The sequence below is a fragment of the Lontra canadensis genome, unplaced genomic scaffold (genome assembly GCF_010015895.1).
Source record: "Lontra canadensis isolate GAN:19392208 unplaced genomic scaffold, GSC_riverotter_1.0 scaffold41, whole genome shotgun sequence".
Classification (NCBI taxonomy): Eukaryota; Metazoa; Chordata; class Mammalia; order Carnivora; family Mustelidae; genus Lontra; species Lontra canadensis.
The window spans coordinates 7719898-7737308 of NW_022631035.1; the positions used below are offsets into that span (position 1 = coordinate 7719898).

General features: G+C 49.2%; 1 protein-coding gene across 6 annotated transcripts in view; it reads left to right on the forward strand.

Moving 5' to 3' along the window:
• The window catches only part of SLC39A11 (solute carrier family 39 member 11), a 316395-nt gene that overhangs the window by 178242 nt on the left and 120742 nt on the right, over positions 1 to 17411 (forward strand). For all 6 annotated transcript variants that reach the window (XM_032870729.1, XM_032870733.1, XM_032870732.1 and 3 more), the window contains one exon: positions 8924 to 9094. In XM_032870729.1, the coding sequence (XP_032726620.1) occupies positions 8924 to 9094 (171 nt within the window). The remainder of the gene's footprint in view (positions 1 to 8923; positions 9095 to 17411) is intronic.

The window sequence follows — 17411 nt, forward strand, 5'->3', positions numbered from 1 at the left end:
ATGCTTCTCTGCTCAAAGATTAATAGCTAAGCCTAATAAATGCTTCCGTTATCTTCCCATGGAGTTCCTTTCATCTCCAGTGGCATCTTTTCCTGCTCCGGCTTACACATGAGCCATGCAGTACCTCCATGCAGTATGGAGTGTGTGGCTGCTTTCAGAGTAGTGCAGTGAGTCTGTGCAGCATCTCCCCACCCTAGAACTCAGACCCTGAATGGGGCACAAGTAGGACTGTCTGATAAAATACAGGTATCCAGTTAAGTTTTAATTCCAAGTGAAGAATACTTTTTAGCATAAGTATACACCAGGCAATATTTGGGGTATACTTATACTAAAATGAAAGTTTCATCTTATCTGAAACTCCGGTACAGCTGAGCACCTGATCTTTTTGTTTGCTCAATCTGGAAGCCCTCACAAGGATCCTGTCCATACTAGATTCGTCTCACCATATATATAATGTTTATAGGACTGCTGTGTTGCTTACAAGAATCCCAGGTTGTTGCGTGGGAAGAAGACTAGAGAAACAAGAGAACCTCTCACATACCCTGCTTTTGAAAAACGTAGCATTTCGATATTGAGAGAGAAAAGTAGCTTTTAGGCCATACCAGCTAGTGGCATAAATAGAACAGATGACCCCCCCCCAAACACACTTTTTTTTTAAAGGCACTATGCTGTCTTAAGGGATGTCAAAGAGGAACTTTTAAAATGGAGGCTGGAGGGGTGCCTGGGTGGCTCAGTTGGTTAAGCCGCCAGCTCTTGGTTTCAGCTCCGGTCATGACCTCAGGGTCATGGGATTGAGGCCCACGTCAGGCTCTGTGCGGAGCGGAGAGTCTGCTTGAGGATTCTCTCCCTCCCCCCCCACCCCTCCCGCCACTCATGCTTGCATGTGCTCTCTCTCTCTCTGAAATAAATAAATAAGTCTTTAAAAAATAAATAAAATGGAGGCTAGAGCCCCAAGTTGGCCAGGTGGAGACATCTGTGTAAGATGTATCTGGCGTGTGAGAATTCCTGCCGCTCTCACTGGCCATCGGCGGGCAAGAGTGGATCACTGGAAAATTACCCATGGCGGTGAGGAGTTAGCTAATGGTGTATCATTAGAGAAGGCTCGTTTAGACAGAGGACCTTGCACAAAGGAGGAAAGAAATATTCCTGAAACTTTGAAAAATGTTCAACCTCACCTGTAGCCAAAGAAACACAAACTAAGGGAAATGTCATTTCCTTCATAAAGGAGTTCATTTATTTTTAAATGCGAAAGACCCATGCTGACTGAGAAATGCCAGGACGAGAACTTGCAGACTCTGCTTCACGGGAGTAGAAATGGCATGGCCTTTCTGGAAACTAATTAGCCAAATGTATCACAGCCCTCTGATCAGCACTTCCACTTCTGGGAATTTTGTTCAAATTTCTCATTGTTTATACAGGTAAAAGGTTTTGCAGTGATATTTATAGAAAGATTAGAAATAGCCTGAATGCCCGATAGTATGAGAATGTAAATAATAATGTGTATTGCTTGAAATGCCTGTTAGAGTTTCCAGTCACAGAGGGGAAATGCTTATGTTATGTTTCGCCAGAACAGAAAGCAGTCTACGGCTGTATTACAGGATATCTCCGTTAAGTGAAAACCGTACAAAAAAGGCATTGAAGGAAATACACCGAACTCAGATATATAGGCATTTTTAGCTGATGTGATTATGTGCGGTTTAAATTTGCTTCTGTATATTTTCAGGGTTTCCAAGATTGCTTTGATACGCACTTACGTAGTCAGAGTGGGGTTAGCGGCGGGAGTTACTGCAATGGTTTGAGGGGGTTGAATGTCTGGCCAGCCCTGCCTTGACTACTGAAGCCCATCAAACGTATTAAATGGACAACACTTACACGAATGGCGTGCTGTCGGCTTTCTGCCAGGACTTCACATTAGCAGCATATATGCTGGCATTTCCAAGGGCTTTTGGAGGACCTAAGCGTGAATACCCTGGTAGGGCTCAGGGAGGCTAAGGAACTTCTCCCTGGGGGAAGGCACCACGAGCATCCTCTTGGCTGCCCAGTTTGCATGGAGAGGGAGACTGTACCCTGGCGCTAGCCTCCAGCACTCAGACCTCCTCACTTCCTGACAGCTGAGTCCCACGTCAAGTGCCCAGTGCGTTCTAAAGACAGCATTTGAGGAAAAAACGTCCAAGAGCCAAAATGACCCGCTCAAACATCCTTTTTCTCCCTCCCTTAAACCCCCAAGACCTGCCCCTCCCCCAGAACATCAAAAGCCAAGAATTAAATTTTCTTACCATTTTCAACAAACACCTCTCTTTCTGGGAGCTTGAAGCCTAAATCACTTTGAACAGATAGTGGAAGGGAGAAAGGGAGCTATGGATCCATGAAGGGAATTTTCATGTTTTATCTTCAAAGATGTGGACCTGCATTTGCATTTGTAAAATGCACCTGTGATACAGCTCCGCCATGGTTCAATTTTAGCAAACCGTTTCTTGGCCAGCAGAGAGTTACAAGCAAGCACGTGGGAGACGGAAGGGTTGTTGCGCAGAGATTACCCATCGGCAATAGGAACTTTTCCTCACATGCTGGGATGTGTTTCCTGGGATAGGTCAGCCCTATGCTCCCATGGTCCATATGAATCATGAAGCCATAAAACATTTAGTGCCTGAGGTCAAGAAGGTACATCCCCTGGGTGGGTGCCCATTCTGGGCGGTCGGGAGCAGAAAGAGTATGCCCCTCTGTGGCAAGACGGGGCACTGCATCTTTTAGTATCTGGGAAAGAGTGCCCATTCCAACTTGAATAGAAAGGAATGGTTTTGCAGATGATGGGCTCAGAACTAAGCAAAATTCCCTCAAGGCATTAAAAAGTAAAGCCACAAAGGCTGAGGAATGCAGGAGATATTTCTGTAGTTTTACGTGAAGCAAGCGGAATATGAAACTGTGCGTTAATATGTGTCATCAGTAGGAGTCACTAAACTTCATTGTGCTTTTCTTGTGCGAGGCACTGTGCGCAAGCACTTTACCTATATTTTAGTTCTCTTAACAACCTTACTAGGAAGATGTGATTATCAAACCCATTTTAGTACAAACGCAATGATACACAGAGACAGCATTTCCTTGAAGCCTTATGGCTAATGCTTGACAGAACCATCAGCCTGTGGTTGACAGAGCTACAATCCTGTGTTGGCAGAGCCGTGATCCTATGGTTGACAGAGCCACATCCTGTGGATGATAGAGCTGCATCCCGTGATTGACAGAGCTACATCCTGTGGTTGACAGAGCCATGATCCCAAGATTGGCTGAGCAACAATCCCATGGTTGACAGAGCCATAATCCCAAGTTGGCAGAGCCATGATCCCATGGTTGACAGAGCCACATCCTGTGGTTGACAGAGCCACCATCCCATGGTTGGCAGACCCATGACCCCATGGTTAACAGAGCCACAATCCCATCTTGGGAGAGCCAGGATCCCATGGTTGGCAGCCACGATCCTGTGATTGGCAGAGCCACATCCTGTGGTTCGCAGAGCCACATCCCATGGTTGACAGAGCCACATCTCATGGCAGGCAATGTGTGATGCTGCAGGTCTTCTCCTCACCATTTGCACTGACTGCAAATCTGTAAAATGTGAACGTGCATGAACTGGACAAAGGGTGGAAACAAACGATAGTCATTGAGGTAGGGATATTAGGGACTTTTTCTTTAAAGGAGCTATGTTTACAGCTTTATAAAAGGGAAACAGTATGCAAGTGGATAGGTTTAGAGACTGTCATAGTCTTTAGTTTTGGATGTCTTTGAGCTGAAGGGTCATCTGCCAAGACTGGGAGAACCACTGGGCTCTTAAATTTCCATGGGACTGTCAAGAAGGGGCTCCATGGGCCTTGATTTCTCTACGTGCCAAGGCTGATGCTAACTCATTTTGAGTCATTATTTCATGTTCAGATTCAGCATTAATTACATAATGGGAGTCCTGCTAATCCTATAAATGATTATAGAAACAGAACCAAATACTTAGCAGGCTTTGTCACACTCATGATGATAATTGGATTTCTTTCCCCCAAATCATTCTGATTCTCTGGGAAACAAGAAAGAAGAGAAAATAGAAGTAAACAGATCCTCCTCTCTTCCTGCTCCGGATCAGTCTTTAGATCTTGCTTGTGCATATCTAGTACATAGTGAGTACGGATAGCTGACGACTCTTCATTTTATGTTTTATAAATGGGGTTTAGAAAGAAGGTGTTTCTCCAGAGTTTTGAAGTTTTCTGTTCTTATCCGATGAGGAGTTGCCTATTTGTGCTAATTCAACCAGATCATTTCCATTGATGTCTTGGGGATATTTTCAAAGCTCTCATGGCTGGTGATCTGTTAATTAACGTTGCAGCATTCACGGGGGACTGAGGTTCCATCATTGGGCCCTATTAGATTTGGCCGGTTACATCATTAAGACAATATCCTGTGTCCTTGGGGGCCTGGGCTCATGGGGTATGAAAATAGAGGTTAACATAACTTTCATCTTTTTTTTTTTTTAAAGATTTTATTTATTTATTTGACAGACAGAGATCACAAGTAGGCAGAGAGGCAGGCAGAGAGAGAGAGGAGGAAGCAGGCCCTCCGCGGAGCAGAGAGCCCGATGTGGGGCTCGATCCCAGGACCCTGAGATCATGACCTGAGCCGAAGGAAGGCAGACGCTTTAACCCACTGAGCCACCCAGTTGCCCCATAACTTTCATCTTACATGGTGTTCTCAGTCTGAGGTCTTTGAATCCATAAGGATTCAAAAAATTTTTTCAAAAATTTTTTTTTTTTCTGGAGAGAGGATCATAGCTTCCACCACACTTTCCAGAGTGGGTGCTGATGCCCAGTGGTTCAGAGCCTCTGATCTAGAGGCTTCAGCACTTCTTGCTTCACTGGGAAGGAAGTCAGACCCGAGGAGAATGGGGTGTCCCCAGGCAGCCGGGTTCAAGATGGCCCGCCAGACCAGGGACAGCTTTGCCCTGTGATACGATGTGCTGGGATGAGAATCACATGTCTGATTGTGTGAACATGTCACCTAAGTTCACTCTGTGATTCAGCAGGAGGAATGAGCCTTGGATAGGTCTCTCCGTTCCCCTGTGGTCCTCAAATGCAGCAACGCCGTGCCTCGCCAGAAAAGATGAAATTGGGGGACGACAAGCCAAGCCCCAGCAGTGGGTCTCTTCTTTGTGTGGATTCTTAGATGCTGGAGCCTAAATTAAAAAAAAAAAAAAACAAAACTAAAAAAACTCTTTTGATAACGGACAGTCTTTTCTTCTACCTTCCTAAAAGAATCGTAACCCTGTGTTCCATGCCTGGTGTTTTCTACTTACAGCTGTTTTACACTTGGAAATAGTAGTGCAGAGGGGTTAAGAAGCACTGTTTTTTGCATCCTTTTCAGGTTTGTCTGTGAGTGGGAATGACTATAGACAGGAGATTTCCACAGAGCCTTTCCCACGTCTGGGATCATGGGATCCAAGCTTACCCGACCCTCTGTGTACCCTGAACATTTCCATGCTAACTATCTAGGATTTCAAGCCCCCCAGTATCGCAGCAGGGACTGCTCTCACTGTCCTTCTTGGGGAGCAAGGGAGCAGATCAACACTCCACCTGGTCCACCCCAAATCAACAACGGGACCCTGGTTGGGAGGTTGCCTCTGCGGGCAAAGACCTGACTTGACTCCAGTATGAGTCCACCTGGGGCAGGTTGTGTGGCCGGGGACCAGTTCACTCCAGCTCTCAGCTCTTCAGGCTCTTTATTTTTTAGAAGGAATGAGCTCTGCTTAATCCTTGGAAGAATTAAGGAAGAGTTCTCAGTCCCACTGATCAGTTGATGTCACTGACGCCATCTTGTATTTCTGAGTTGACATTGGCTGTTCCATTTCTGAATGACCTTCCTCTTTGCTGATCCTACTTCAGAAGTGCCCAGGCCTTTCCCCTCCCAGCAGATCTCACAGGTTCCGGTCACTGTGGCCCACCTGGGGCTTGGCAGTTGCCTCCGTGAGGCAGTCATCTTTAGCCTCTGATGCTGGGGTTCTGCTTCTTGGCATGCGGTGGTTGAACTCGTCTTGCCAGGAGAGGCAAGAAGACGCCTTGCTCAGGAGGTATCCGTACTCTCTGTAGTGATATATTTGGACTAATTTTCCTCATTGCAGACTCATTAGAGGCTGTTACTGAATTGGGGCTTATTGACCTTGAACAAGTACGTCAGGTGTTCACACACCCCCCCACCATGTCCCACTGGGGAAGGCGCCAACAGCAGCTTTCACACGCTGGGACCCCAAGGCAGAGCGTGCAGTTTTACCTCCATTAACAACTCTTTCTGCTTCTCTATCGTTCCTACTGAGCAGGAGTGTGCTGCTGGAATTCTCGAACGGTGCCCCCATCCCTGTTGCTCTCTGTGTATTACCTGCGGGAGAATCAGAGTCCGATCCTTTTGTGACCCTGACAAAGAGAAGCACCTGCTTCAGAGACTGTCAGAAAGTAGGCATTTCTGCCCTTGAATTGAAAGGAATTCTCTATGTCTTCCATGTCTATTCTCTTTTAAATTGTAAAATCCCAAAGGGAAGAGTCGCGTTACCCCTGCCCCCCACCCCATCAACTCCCCCTGGAAGCCTGGGGCCCGTGTGTGTACTCAGAGGAAGCCCCGTGAATCGGTGGTGTTTTCGGACGGGTCCGGGAGGAAGGCAAGTGGCCTCCACCACCATATGGCATAGGTCCTGGACAGCCCTCAGGCCTGCTTTGCTTGTATCTTTAGTGTTCATGCGCTTGAGGTCCCACAGGTTTACTCCGTTTTCTGCCCAGCCTCTGTGGCCTGAGTCATCAAGTATTGTCACCGTAAAAGTTGACACCCTGTGGGTGTCAAGAAACAGGTGTGCGCACGTGCACAAAGGATTTGTGGTATGTGAGGTACCAGGTGACACTCCCATGCTTGTGTGTACACACACACACACAAACACATGCATGGTGTGGAAACCCCGCCGTGAGAGTTTAGCTCCAAAAGAAAATGGGTTGGGAAGTGGGGATGCCGGCGTCTGCCTGCCTTTGGCACTTGCTTCCTCCTCCAGCGGACCTGCTGGATATGAGTGAACAAACTGGTCTTCAAAAGAAGTGTTTTGGTTTTGTTTTTATTTTTGTTCTTTTCCTGTTTTGGAAATAGAAAGCAATGTTCACTTAGGCAGGTTCCTCTGAAAAGGGCATCAAAGGCCCGATCCAGTTTATGTAGTGAGATCTGGTCTTTAAGTGAAGCGCTTGAGAGGGAAAGGTAAACCACCCTACCTTGCTTTACAGAAAAGCAGTAGGGAGAGGCCTGCGAGAGGCCCATGGTCAAGGGCAAAGGAGTCCTTACAGTTGCCCTTTCTTCTTAATTGACTTTGGGAAACATTTTTGCGACTTTCAGCTTAGAGATGAGAATTCTTTTGCTTGTGGGAAATTTATCAAGAAAGGAAGTAGAAGCACCATGGAGAGTCCTTCCTACCATTCAAGTTGATGACCGTGGACTTCTGTGACCAGTGGCCCCCCACACAGCTGAGTGTCCATCAAACTTCTGCTGTTTCCTGCAGTCATAGGAGCCACACTATTTATTGTCCCAACCAGGACACTTTGAGCATGAAAGGGGACACTCCTAGTCTCCCTGGGATGGTGATCCAGACTGGGAGGTATGGTTGCCCTGCTCATGATGGGGGTCGTGCAGACACGGTCAGGTGTCCCATCCATTATGACTCTCAGGTTCTCGTGTTCACTCATGATAGACTCTCCTTTCTGTTCCTGCCGCCACGTGTCTGCCATTTGCTCAAGACTCTGATCCTCCGGACCCTGCTCCCGCAGACGTATCCACACTGGGCGCCACCGCGGGCTGAGTGCTCAGCCTCAGACTTGGGCCATTTGCCTCTGTTAGGAATGAGCAGATAGGACCCGGGATGCCATAGGTAGTTGGCGCAATGTGGGTCTATGAAATGACACCCTTCAAATATACCCCCACAAAGGGAAGTTTGGAAGGAAGTTTAGCTCGTGAATCCAGTGGCTGGGTACCGTAGTCAGCCTACGGGGGTCAGAATGCCCTGTGACACCCAGGCTGCCATTTGCCTGTCTGTGTGTCTGTCTGGCTGGCCGGTTGGCTGCATCATTTCCTGTCTCAGCGTGCCTCTCTGCTTCTCCTTCCTTCTGTCATTTGTCAAGCTGCATCCTTGTTCACTTCCTGCTTGGGACATCAGGCTGCCCGTACATGACCTTTTGAACTGAGAATCCGCACTTGAATCACCGGGCCCGTCCCCACTCCAGTCCCCCAGTCCCTGGGGAGGGAATCTGATTGGCCGGGCCTGGCATGTGGATGGGTTCCCATGAGGTGGCGTGGCAAGGAGAGCAGAGTCACCTACGGGGCGGGAGAGAGGGAGCACGTGACAGCCACCACAGTCCACACCTGCTCACTTGGTAGCCATTAAGCCCTTGCCTGGTGCCTCTCATTTAATCCTTGCATGACCTCGTGGGGTAGGTACCATTATTGTCTCGCTTTGTGACTCTGGAAACTAGGGCACAGAGAGGGTAAACAGCTAGTTTAATGCCACACAGCAGAAGAGTGGACAAGTCAGCAGGGAGCCTGGCAGCCTGGCTCTAGGAACTGAGCTCCTAATCACCACTCGGTATTGTTTCTCCCTAATAAGCATTGTTTCTCCCCAGTTTCATCTTTTTTATCCTCTCCCGTCCCTGTACACTGGGCACTGAGTGTCTACTCAGTGAGCATTTGCTGAGTGAGTGGGTGAACAAGCGAACGAAGGGGGAGGGAAAGAGCCAGAAGAACACTGGGTCCGTTAGGAAGTTAGGGGATAGATCCCTCCCCAGGGTGGAAAGCGTCCTCCTGCTGCTGCTTGCCCTAGCACCAGGGTGCACATTTTCACAGTGCTCTCTCTCCCCGCCCCTCTCTCTTTGCTCAGACAAGAGCGAGAATGGCGAGGCCTATCAGAGGAAGAAGGCGGTGGCCACCGGCCTTCCTGAGGGCCCTGCCACCCCGGCGCCTCCTCGAGGGAATGCGGCGCAGCCTGGCAGCGGCAGCTGGAGGAGGATCGCACTGCTCATCTTGGCCATCACCATCCACAACATTCCAGGTGAGGTCCTGCCCCTGCGCGCTCCAGCCGCCTGCCCAAAGGGAAAGTCACTCCGTCGCTCAGTCACTCTGTCTCGGCTGGAAGAAGAGAGTGGACCTTCGTGACATGGGTCCTTTTTTGGAGGGACGCGGGGACAGAATGCAAATCTTCCTCGACTTTATTTGCAACTTGTGATATTGCTGTGGGGCGCAGTTTGTAGGAGCGCGGGATGTCTCCGGTTCTAACACCCTTTTAAAATCCTGCGTTCCTTACAGGTTGGCACTGATGGTTGCCTTACCCACCTTCTCCCTGTGGGACACCTGTCCGAAAATGCCCTTGCCAGTCCTATCCGTTCTAGCTTGCTGTGGTTAATTTGCTTTGCGTCTCTGGATTTAGTTTAATTGAACAAAATTTGTTGGCGTTCTATTTTGAATATATTCTGTTTCACTTAGAGTAACGAGAAAACATAGATACACCTAAAAAAGAACAGATATTCTTTAAAAAAATGAGGGAACCTGAGGAACTTGCTTGGTCACATCTTGGAATTCCAGCCCTGCCACTTACTAGTGTATCTGGACAAGTGACTTGAGCCCTCTGAGCCTTGGTTTTCTCGTCTGTGAAATGGGCATAAAGCCACTACTAAGAGAACCAGGATATCATTTACAAAATGAATCACATTTCTTTCCATATTTAAATGAGATGCTGTAGCATGTTTGTGTGCACGTGTGCACACACACACACACACACACACACACACACACAGAGAGAGATTTTGGCACCTTACTTGGACTCCATGAACATTTGGAAAATGGTAGCAGTGATTAGCATTAAGAATACTCCTGTCCTCCCTCCCAGCTGTGACTTCCTCAGCCTTGAGTTCTTCAACGTTTCATCATTGGTTGTGCCAGAACTCAAGTTTTAGGAATAACCTTGCTGAGGAAGTGTCCCCGGGTGATATGTTCATTATCTGAGTCCTTTGCACAGTTCCTGATGCCAGGAACTTGTTACCTTGTTACAGGGCAATGACCAGAGGCCCCTTTTTCTCTTCAAAGCTCTTGTAGATGTTGCTGTATGACCCTCAGGCTCTTGTAGATGTTGCTGTATGACCCTCAAGCTCTTGGAGATGTTGCTGTATGACCCTCTGGCTTCCATATTGTGGGGTCTAAGGCCACAGCCAAACTGAACTTATTCCTCGCTGGGTAACTCGATAGCCTTCTGCTTACACAACAAGGACTTGTTTTTTGTTTTAGGGGTTTTTTGGGTCATTGTTAAAGAATGAAAATTTTGATAACATATATTCTGATATATGCTAAACCTGTCTAGAACACTATGTTTCCAGTCACTTTTTAAAAAAGATTTTGTCCATTTAGTTATTTTAGAGTGAGAGAGTGTACATGAGCAGGGGGAGGGGCAGAGGGAGAGGGACAAGCAGATGTGGGGCTTGATCCCAGGACCCCAAGATCATGACCTGAGCCAGCCACCCAAGCAACTGAGCCACCCAGGCCCTCCATTTCCAGCCAGTAAAGCTCAGATAATGTCCTGGATGAGAAGCACCATCATTTATTTGTATCCTGGTCTTAGGAATTTTTATCATATGGTTTGCCCCCCAGTTTTTCTTAAGCGTGTTTTTCTCATTTCCCTCTTGGCTCTCTCCCTCTGGGTCATGGGCAGACTCTTTAGTTTTTCTAGAGTCAGCTATTAAGTATTTCTCGAGACAGAGTCTTACGTGGGACCCCAGTGCACAAAGCTGACCAAAGCAGATTTGTCCTGGTGGAAAGATCTGGCCACACTCACCCGCAGAACCTTAGCGAGCTCCCTGGAAGACCTAGGGCTTGGCAGAGAACAGCTCGTAAACCCTCCACAGTCATCTTCAGCCTGTTAAATCCTAATCTGTAGAGAAGAGAAGGTACTTATCTTGTCTTTTCAGTCATAATAGTAGCGATCTTTCTGCCACTCAAGGCTCCTTCTCTAACCAGTAGGAAATGAATAAAGATCTGTCACATAAGATAACTGTACTGGCTTGAGGTGTCCCGTGCTGATTCTCTGTCTCCCTGAAGAATACAAAAGTGTCCTAAAATCTAGATCTCGTAGCACTGGGTTTTGAGAAGCCGGGAAAAAGCTTTCCTCTGATGGAGCCCTTCCTGTCTTCTACCAGCCTCTTCCCTTCTGTGTTCCCATGCGCTCAGCTGGGACTGTGTCGGGACTCATTTTAACAGAAGGTCAGGGAGAGTCAGAATGTTTATTGACTTCTGCGAGAGTTTGGATTAAGGTGAGAAACAAGACCATGCTAGCAGCAAGGCGTATGGGACGACACCAACATTTGCGGATCACGGTCAGCACGGATTCAGAGGTTACGTCTTCCCTGACAGTAGACCTTCTTCTGGATCCTGGGCGTTCCCAAGTTCGTGTTCAACCTATGTCCCTATTATGGTGAATGTGGGAGTGTCTTTTGAGATGAGGGTTGTGAGGCTCGTAGGAAACTCAACTGAGTCGGTTTCATCAGGAGCCCAGTGTAACGGTCCGTGACTGTGGAGAGTGGCTGGTTTGTGTGGATCGAGAAGTTTGAGGGTAAATTTCTTCCCCAGTCTTGCCTTTTATTAATTGCATTTTAATAATGAATTCTAGGCACTTGAGTTATATCAGTCATAAAACAGACCAAGATACCTAGCCTCTGTAACATTAGGGCAGGGGGATAGAATGGAAATAGTAGTGATCAGTGGATTATATGTTACATTCAAAGGCGGTTGGTGCTGTAAACAATGGACATGGCCAGCAGGGCTGATGAGATGCTAAGCTGTTACAGAAAGGAGTTGCACTTGACCACAAATAGAGTGGTAAGGGTGGGTCTCACTGAGACCTTGCATTTGAGTGAGACATACAGCTCTCTGGGGCACAGTGAGTGTTCCAGGCAGAGGGAGCAGCCAATGCAAGGGCCCTGAGGCAGAAGCACGTCTGGATCTCCAAGGAGTAGCCAGGAGTCTGGCATGGAGTAGGAGTAGGGTGAGTGGGAGGGAGAGGCACAAAGGGAGGATAGAGAGGTCAGCCCTACTCCAGGTAGAGCTCAGAGGCATTGCAAGGATTTTCCTTTTTACTCTGGGAGATGGGCCACTCCAGGGTCTTGAGCAGAGAGGCATATGATCTGAATGTTGCTTTCAAAGCTTCTCTCCAGGCACTGAATTCAGACTGGACCCAGGAGGGGCGAGGGCAGCCATGGGGAGACTGGGCAGAGGCCATGGTGGGGGTGTGAGCTGCAGATGGGGGGCTTAGTCTGGGGCAGTTGTGCTGGTGGGCCTGACAGGGACCCCAGTCCCGGCGTCCGCTGAGGGTGAAGCTGTGGGGTGTGCCAATGCAGCAGGCTGGGGGTATGGACATAGATGGGAGCCAGGAGGGACCCCGAGGTTTCAGGACTGACTGGCTGCCAGCATGGAGTCACCACCAGCTGGGATGGGGAAGACGCCATGGGGGCAGGTTTTAGAAGGGCATATCAAGAACTTGATTTTGGACGGTGAGGTCTGATTGTCGCCAGACATTCAGGTGGAGATGCCAGTCAGATGGTGGCACGGACAAACCGGGAGACAGGAGCAGAGTCTGGGCCACAGAGAGAAGTCTGGAGCCGTTGGCATGTGGGTGTTGTGGCAAGCCTGGCGCCGGTGACATCCCCAGGGCCTCGGGCTGCTAACCCCTGCCCGGAGCAGTTGGCCCGCCCACAGTTACTGTCAGCGGCTTCCTGCCCTTTGACGGGAACCATATCAAGAGCTTGTCTGTCACCCGCTTATCTTTGAAAAGGTCTCTTTTTTAACACTATCCTTATACTTTATTAAAAATTTAACTAGAGCTTTGACATTCCCTGAGACTCTGGGTTTGAAGATAGACTTTTCACAATGACTAAAAGGATAATTGATTTTTTTTTTTGAAGTTTTTTTTGTCTTTGCTGGTTCAGTTTTATATGTCCTGGGGATGGCATTTTGTTAATTTTCTTTTTTAATTTGGAAGTAAAAAGGAGAGCTTGTTAGCGAGTATCCTGTCCTCCAGAGGTTTCTGGAGTGCGAGGATACACATGTAGACGCACACACACATGCACCTGGGGCAGTGGATTAACCTTTAATACACGTGTGCAAGGACGGAAGTGTTCTTGGACTTCTGTGGCTCACTGTCATCCTAAAGGACCTGGGAAGAGCTGGGGACCCCCTCACACACAGCCCACAGGCAGATCTGGGTAGGCACGGGCCTCATACAGTCCTGAAACAGGGGGAAATCCCCACTTTCGAGAAACAAAGGCACAGTCTTGCAAGCAGCTTAAATGTTTTCGGAAGAAACTGTCCTGATTAATGAAGACCGTCAGACGCGAGCCCCTCCGGCTCGAGTGGCTGATGCAGAGTCCCCGCGGGGGACGGGCTGCTCATCCACATCGTCCCTCCTCTGGCTTGGCCTGTGTGCGTCGGTGCGGGTCGGGGCCCTCGCATCCTTTGGAAAACGATACCCGGAGGAAAGGACGTGTTTTCTGCGAAAGCAGCCCTGTAGCCTTTGGAGCATTGTCACTTAAAGTGATTTTCATGCAACATCTTGCAGGCTCGAGGGCTCCGAGCCTTCTAGAGGTTCCCGGGCCTGCGGCAGACACGCCGCCTCTCAGCGTCTGAGTGGAATTAAAAACCAACTAGCAGTCGAGTTCCCGCTAATCTCCTTTCATGAGTGGCTTATGGTCTCGACAGTGCACTACAGCTTTGCTTTCTGTGCCAGAAAGTTCAATTTTGAGCTTAAGGGGATCTTCCAGAGGTTCTCTCTCCTTCAAACACTAGTCCATTTGGCGATTCAGGGCGTGTGTGCGCACACGCGCGTGCATACACGCGCGTGTTAAATTTCCACTGGGATTCCTTTCAGCCCCGGCATTGGATGAGTCTATGGACAATGATACAGATCGTGCAGTATTCTTTCCATGTATTCTACGGTGTTAATCATCCCTTCCTTTGCGACACCATGCTGTGTCCTGTGTCCGCGTCTGTCGTGATCTTACCGCTCCAAGTGGCAGTGCTTTTAAACGTGTCCCCCTTCCCCCAGTGCCATCTGCCTTTTCTGAGCTCACACATTACATGTTGGAGCTCAGGATCTATTTGCGCCTGTGGAATGGGGGGTGCACTTGCTACCTGGCCTCCATCCTAGGAGGAAGGGGTGTCATTCAAGACCGGGGTGTCATTCAAGATCAGAGGGGGCCCCAGTTCCCCTTCTCCCTTGGCTGACCAGGCAGGCTGAGGGCTGGCATTCAACTCCTGTGCGTCTCCGGGACATGGCCGGCTTTCTTTTGCATTTGAAATTATTTATTAATCCATAGAAGAGGCGAGCGGAGTCCCGTGCTTTTTATTTTCCTCTCATTAGAATCAAGAGTCAAGTTCACTTTGCTGGTTGCTGCTGTGACCTAGAGCAAGCTAAGGTCACTGCCTCCGTCTCCAGAGCAGCACGACAGTTGATTTAATAATTTGGCTCGTCTTCATCGACGGTTCCTATTTCATGGCTTTAATGAAACATTTGAAATTTTAATCAGAAGGACCCCCTTCCCCCAGCCAAGGAACAACATCCCACCATTCGCACACTAAAATATGAACACTGGTGGGTTATTCCTGGGACTGTGGCTGATTTTTATTTTCTAAACGTTTTTGTAAGATTTATCAACTTATCTATCGTGAATGACTCCTAGGATAAAAATGGTTTTGGGAAGGAGAAACTCCATCACCTGACCATCTCAACATCCCTAACCCCCCAAACACACAAAAAAGGGTGTTATAAAAAAAAAAAAAAAGCAACAGTTTCCTTTTGATGCCTGAGATAATCTTATTGGGGTTCTTTAAATGACAGGTTGGGAACAAAAACGGAGGATTGTATTAGTTCCCGGTGGTGCCCTAACAAAAGGTCACAAACGCAGGGGCTTAAAACAGCCCAAACCTATTCTTTTACTGTTCTGGGGGCCAGAAGTTTGCCATCGGTTTTATTGGGCTAAAGTCACGGTGCTGTGCGGGCCCAGCTCCCCCTCATGGTGGGGAGAATCTGTTCTTGCCCCGTCCAGCTTCCGGAGGCTGCTGGCCCCTGGCCTTGTGGCCACACCTGATTCCAGTCTTTGCCTCCGTGGGCACATTGCTCTCTCTTCTGTGTCTGATCTGTTTCCCTCCCTTTTTTTGTTTTTTAAAGATTTATTTACTTATTTATTTGAGAGGGAGAGTGAGTGCATGAACAGAGGTGGGGAAAGGGGCAGAGGGAGAGGGAGAAGGAGAGAAGGACAGTCCTGTCTGCCAAGTCCCCTTTGTCACAAAAGGCACCGTTCACATGTTCCCCAGGGTTGCTGGTGGCATGATCCTGGGCATCCACTTTGCTCTCACCTGGTGTCCTCGGGCTGCAAGGGCAGCTTCTGAGGGTCAGTGCTTCGAGCTTGCAGGGAGGAGGCCGGGAGCTGGAAAGGACAGCGTTCTGATTCTTTATTTTCCTGGGACCAAGACCGGATAGAAAAGTCTGTCATTAGACAGGGACCTTTCCGATGACATCACTCAAGCAACAGCCTCTCGCTCACATTGTTCTGCTTCCAGAAACTGGAGGAGTGCTTCGTGCAGCCAGAGACCCAGGCTTGGGTAACGAGTGAGCAGAGCACCTCTCGAGGCCACTGTCCTTGGCCGTAACAGAAGCCGCCGCTGATGCTGGAGGCTGCCCCTCGCCGGGGCCTTCTTAAGGGCCCCGCGTATACGAGTTGGCTATTTATACCCGTTTTACATCTTAGAAACTGAGACCCAGGGAGGCTGACGTGGAGGCTCAAGGCTGCGTGAGCAGGCACGGACAGAGCCTGACTCAAGCTCCGTCCCCCGGCTTCCAGCCCACCGCTCCCTCACTAGGCTGAGCTGTGCGTGCTTCCTCCCTCCGGGCCGGTCGCAGCGCTTTCCAGAGCCAGTGACAGAGGCGTTCAGGAAATGCTTCTCTCTTCTGTGAAGCTTTTCCACATTAAATGTGAAACGTCTGCTGCACCGGCCTGGCGCGTTGGTGTGATTATCACTCCAGATGCCCCGACTCAGTTCAGCAAGGAGGTTTCGGCAGGGACAACGGGAACCGCCTCTGTGGGGGAGCCGCCTCTGTGGGTGCCCTGCCGAGGCGTGTGCGGTGAGCCCCCTCGGGGTCCCGGGCACCTCGGTCAACACCACCACCTCCGCCCAGGGAGGGCCGTCCAAGACCAAGGCAGATGGTCAGCCCTGATGTCAGGGAGGGTGACATGGGGAGAGGGGACAAGCCCAGGATTTAGAATCAGAAAGGCCAAGGGCGAGGATCCTGGAGCCACCCAGTGCTTTCCCAGCTGGGTGACCTTAGGTAGGACTCTGGGAGCTTCCCTGTTCCTGGCTTTAAACTGGAGATAATCTCCATCGTGGGGTTCAGCGTTAAGGGAAACGACAGTGCTGGCCACCAGCAGGGCCACTCACCGTTTTCTTTCCCCCTCCCCCCTCTCCCTCCTACTTTGCCTGCGCTTTGCTCTGATCCTGAAAGATGGTTTGGCGCTGGCCTTGGGGGTCTCCCAATGGAACGTCTCCAGCCACTTTAATTTTTATCTCCAGCAGGTTACGTTTGAAGAGCCTTCTCATTTACCCCAGGAGTTGGGAAACACTGCAATATTCTCCTCTAATTATCTGTGTCTCGGTGGGAAGCCTGACATTATAATTAGCTCAGGCTCCTGTCTGGGATGACATTTTGCTCAGCATATTGTGTCCCTGGGTGTGCGCTCTAGCAGAAGCTGGTAGCATGCTCCCCAGTTACGCTGTTGGGTTGGAGCATGAGAACTGGCACAGACACCCAGAGGGCGAAATCCCAACGCTGGGATTCCTACAGGATCTGCCACACCCCTGCCCCCACCGCCACCCCCATAAAGCCACCGGGCAACTTTCAGATTGGCTGCCAGCTCCCGCCATCGGCTGCAGAGGCCTGCCTATGCTGTACCGGCTGGCCTTTGGATCACATGAGCTGTGTTCTCAAGCTGCGTGAGGACTAGCGTTGAAATCAAGACTCATTTCCACATCTATTAGAGTATGTCATCCTCCTACCTATTACGTAAATGACAGGAAAAAATTAAGGCAAGAGAATCTGAACGTATTTTTGTATTAAGACTCAAAGTTTCCACTAACTTCCAGTTGCCTTTCTCCTCTAGCCCAGCAGATGCCTGCTAGAATGTGGTGTTGCTGTCCTTTTGGACCTGCACTGTTCAGTATAGCAGCTAGGTAGCCACTGGGACAGGCACACAGGCTCTGGAGTCAGAAAGGCGTAGATCCCAGAGCCAGCAAATGCTGTACTATTTATTGATGAGATTTGAACAAAATGCAAA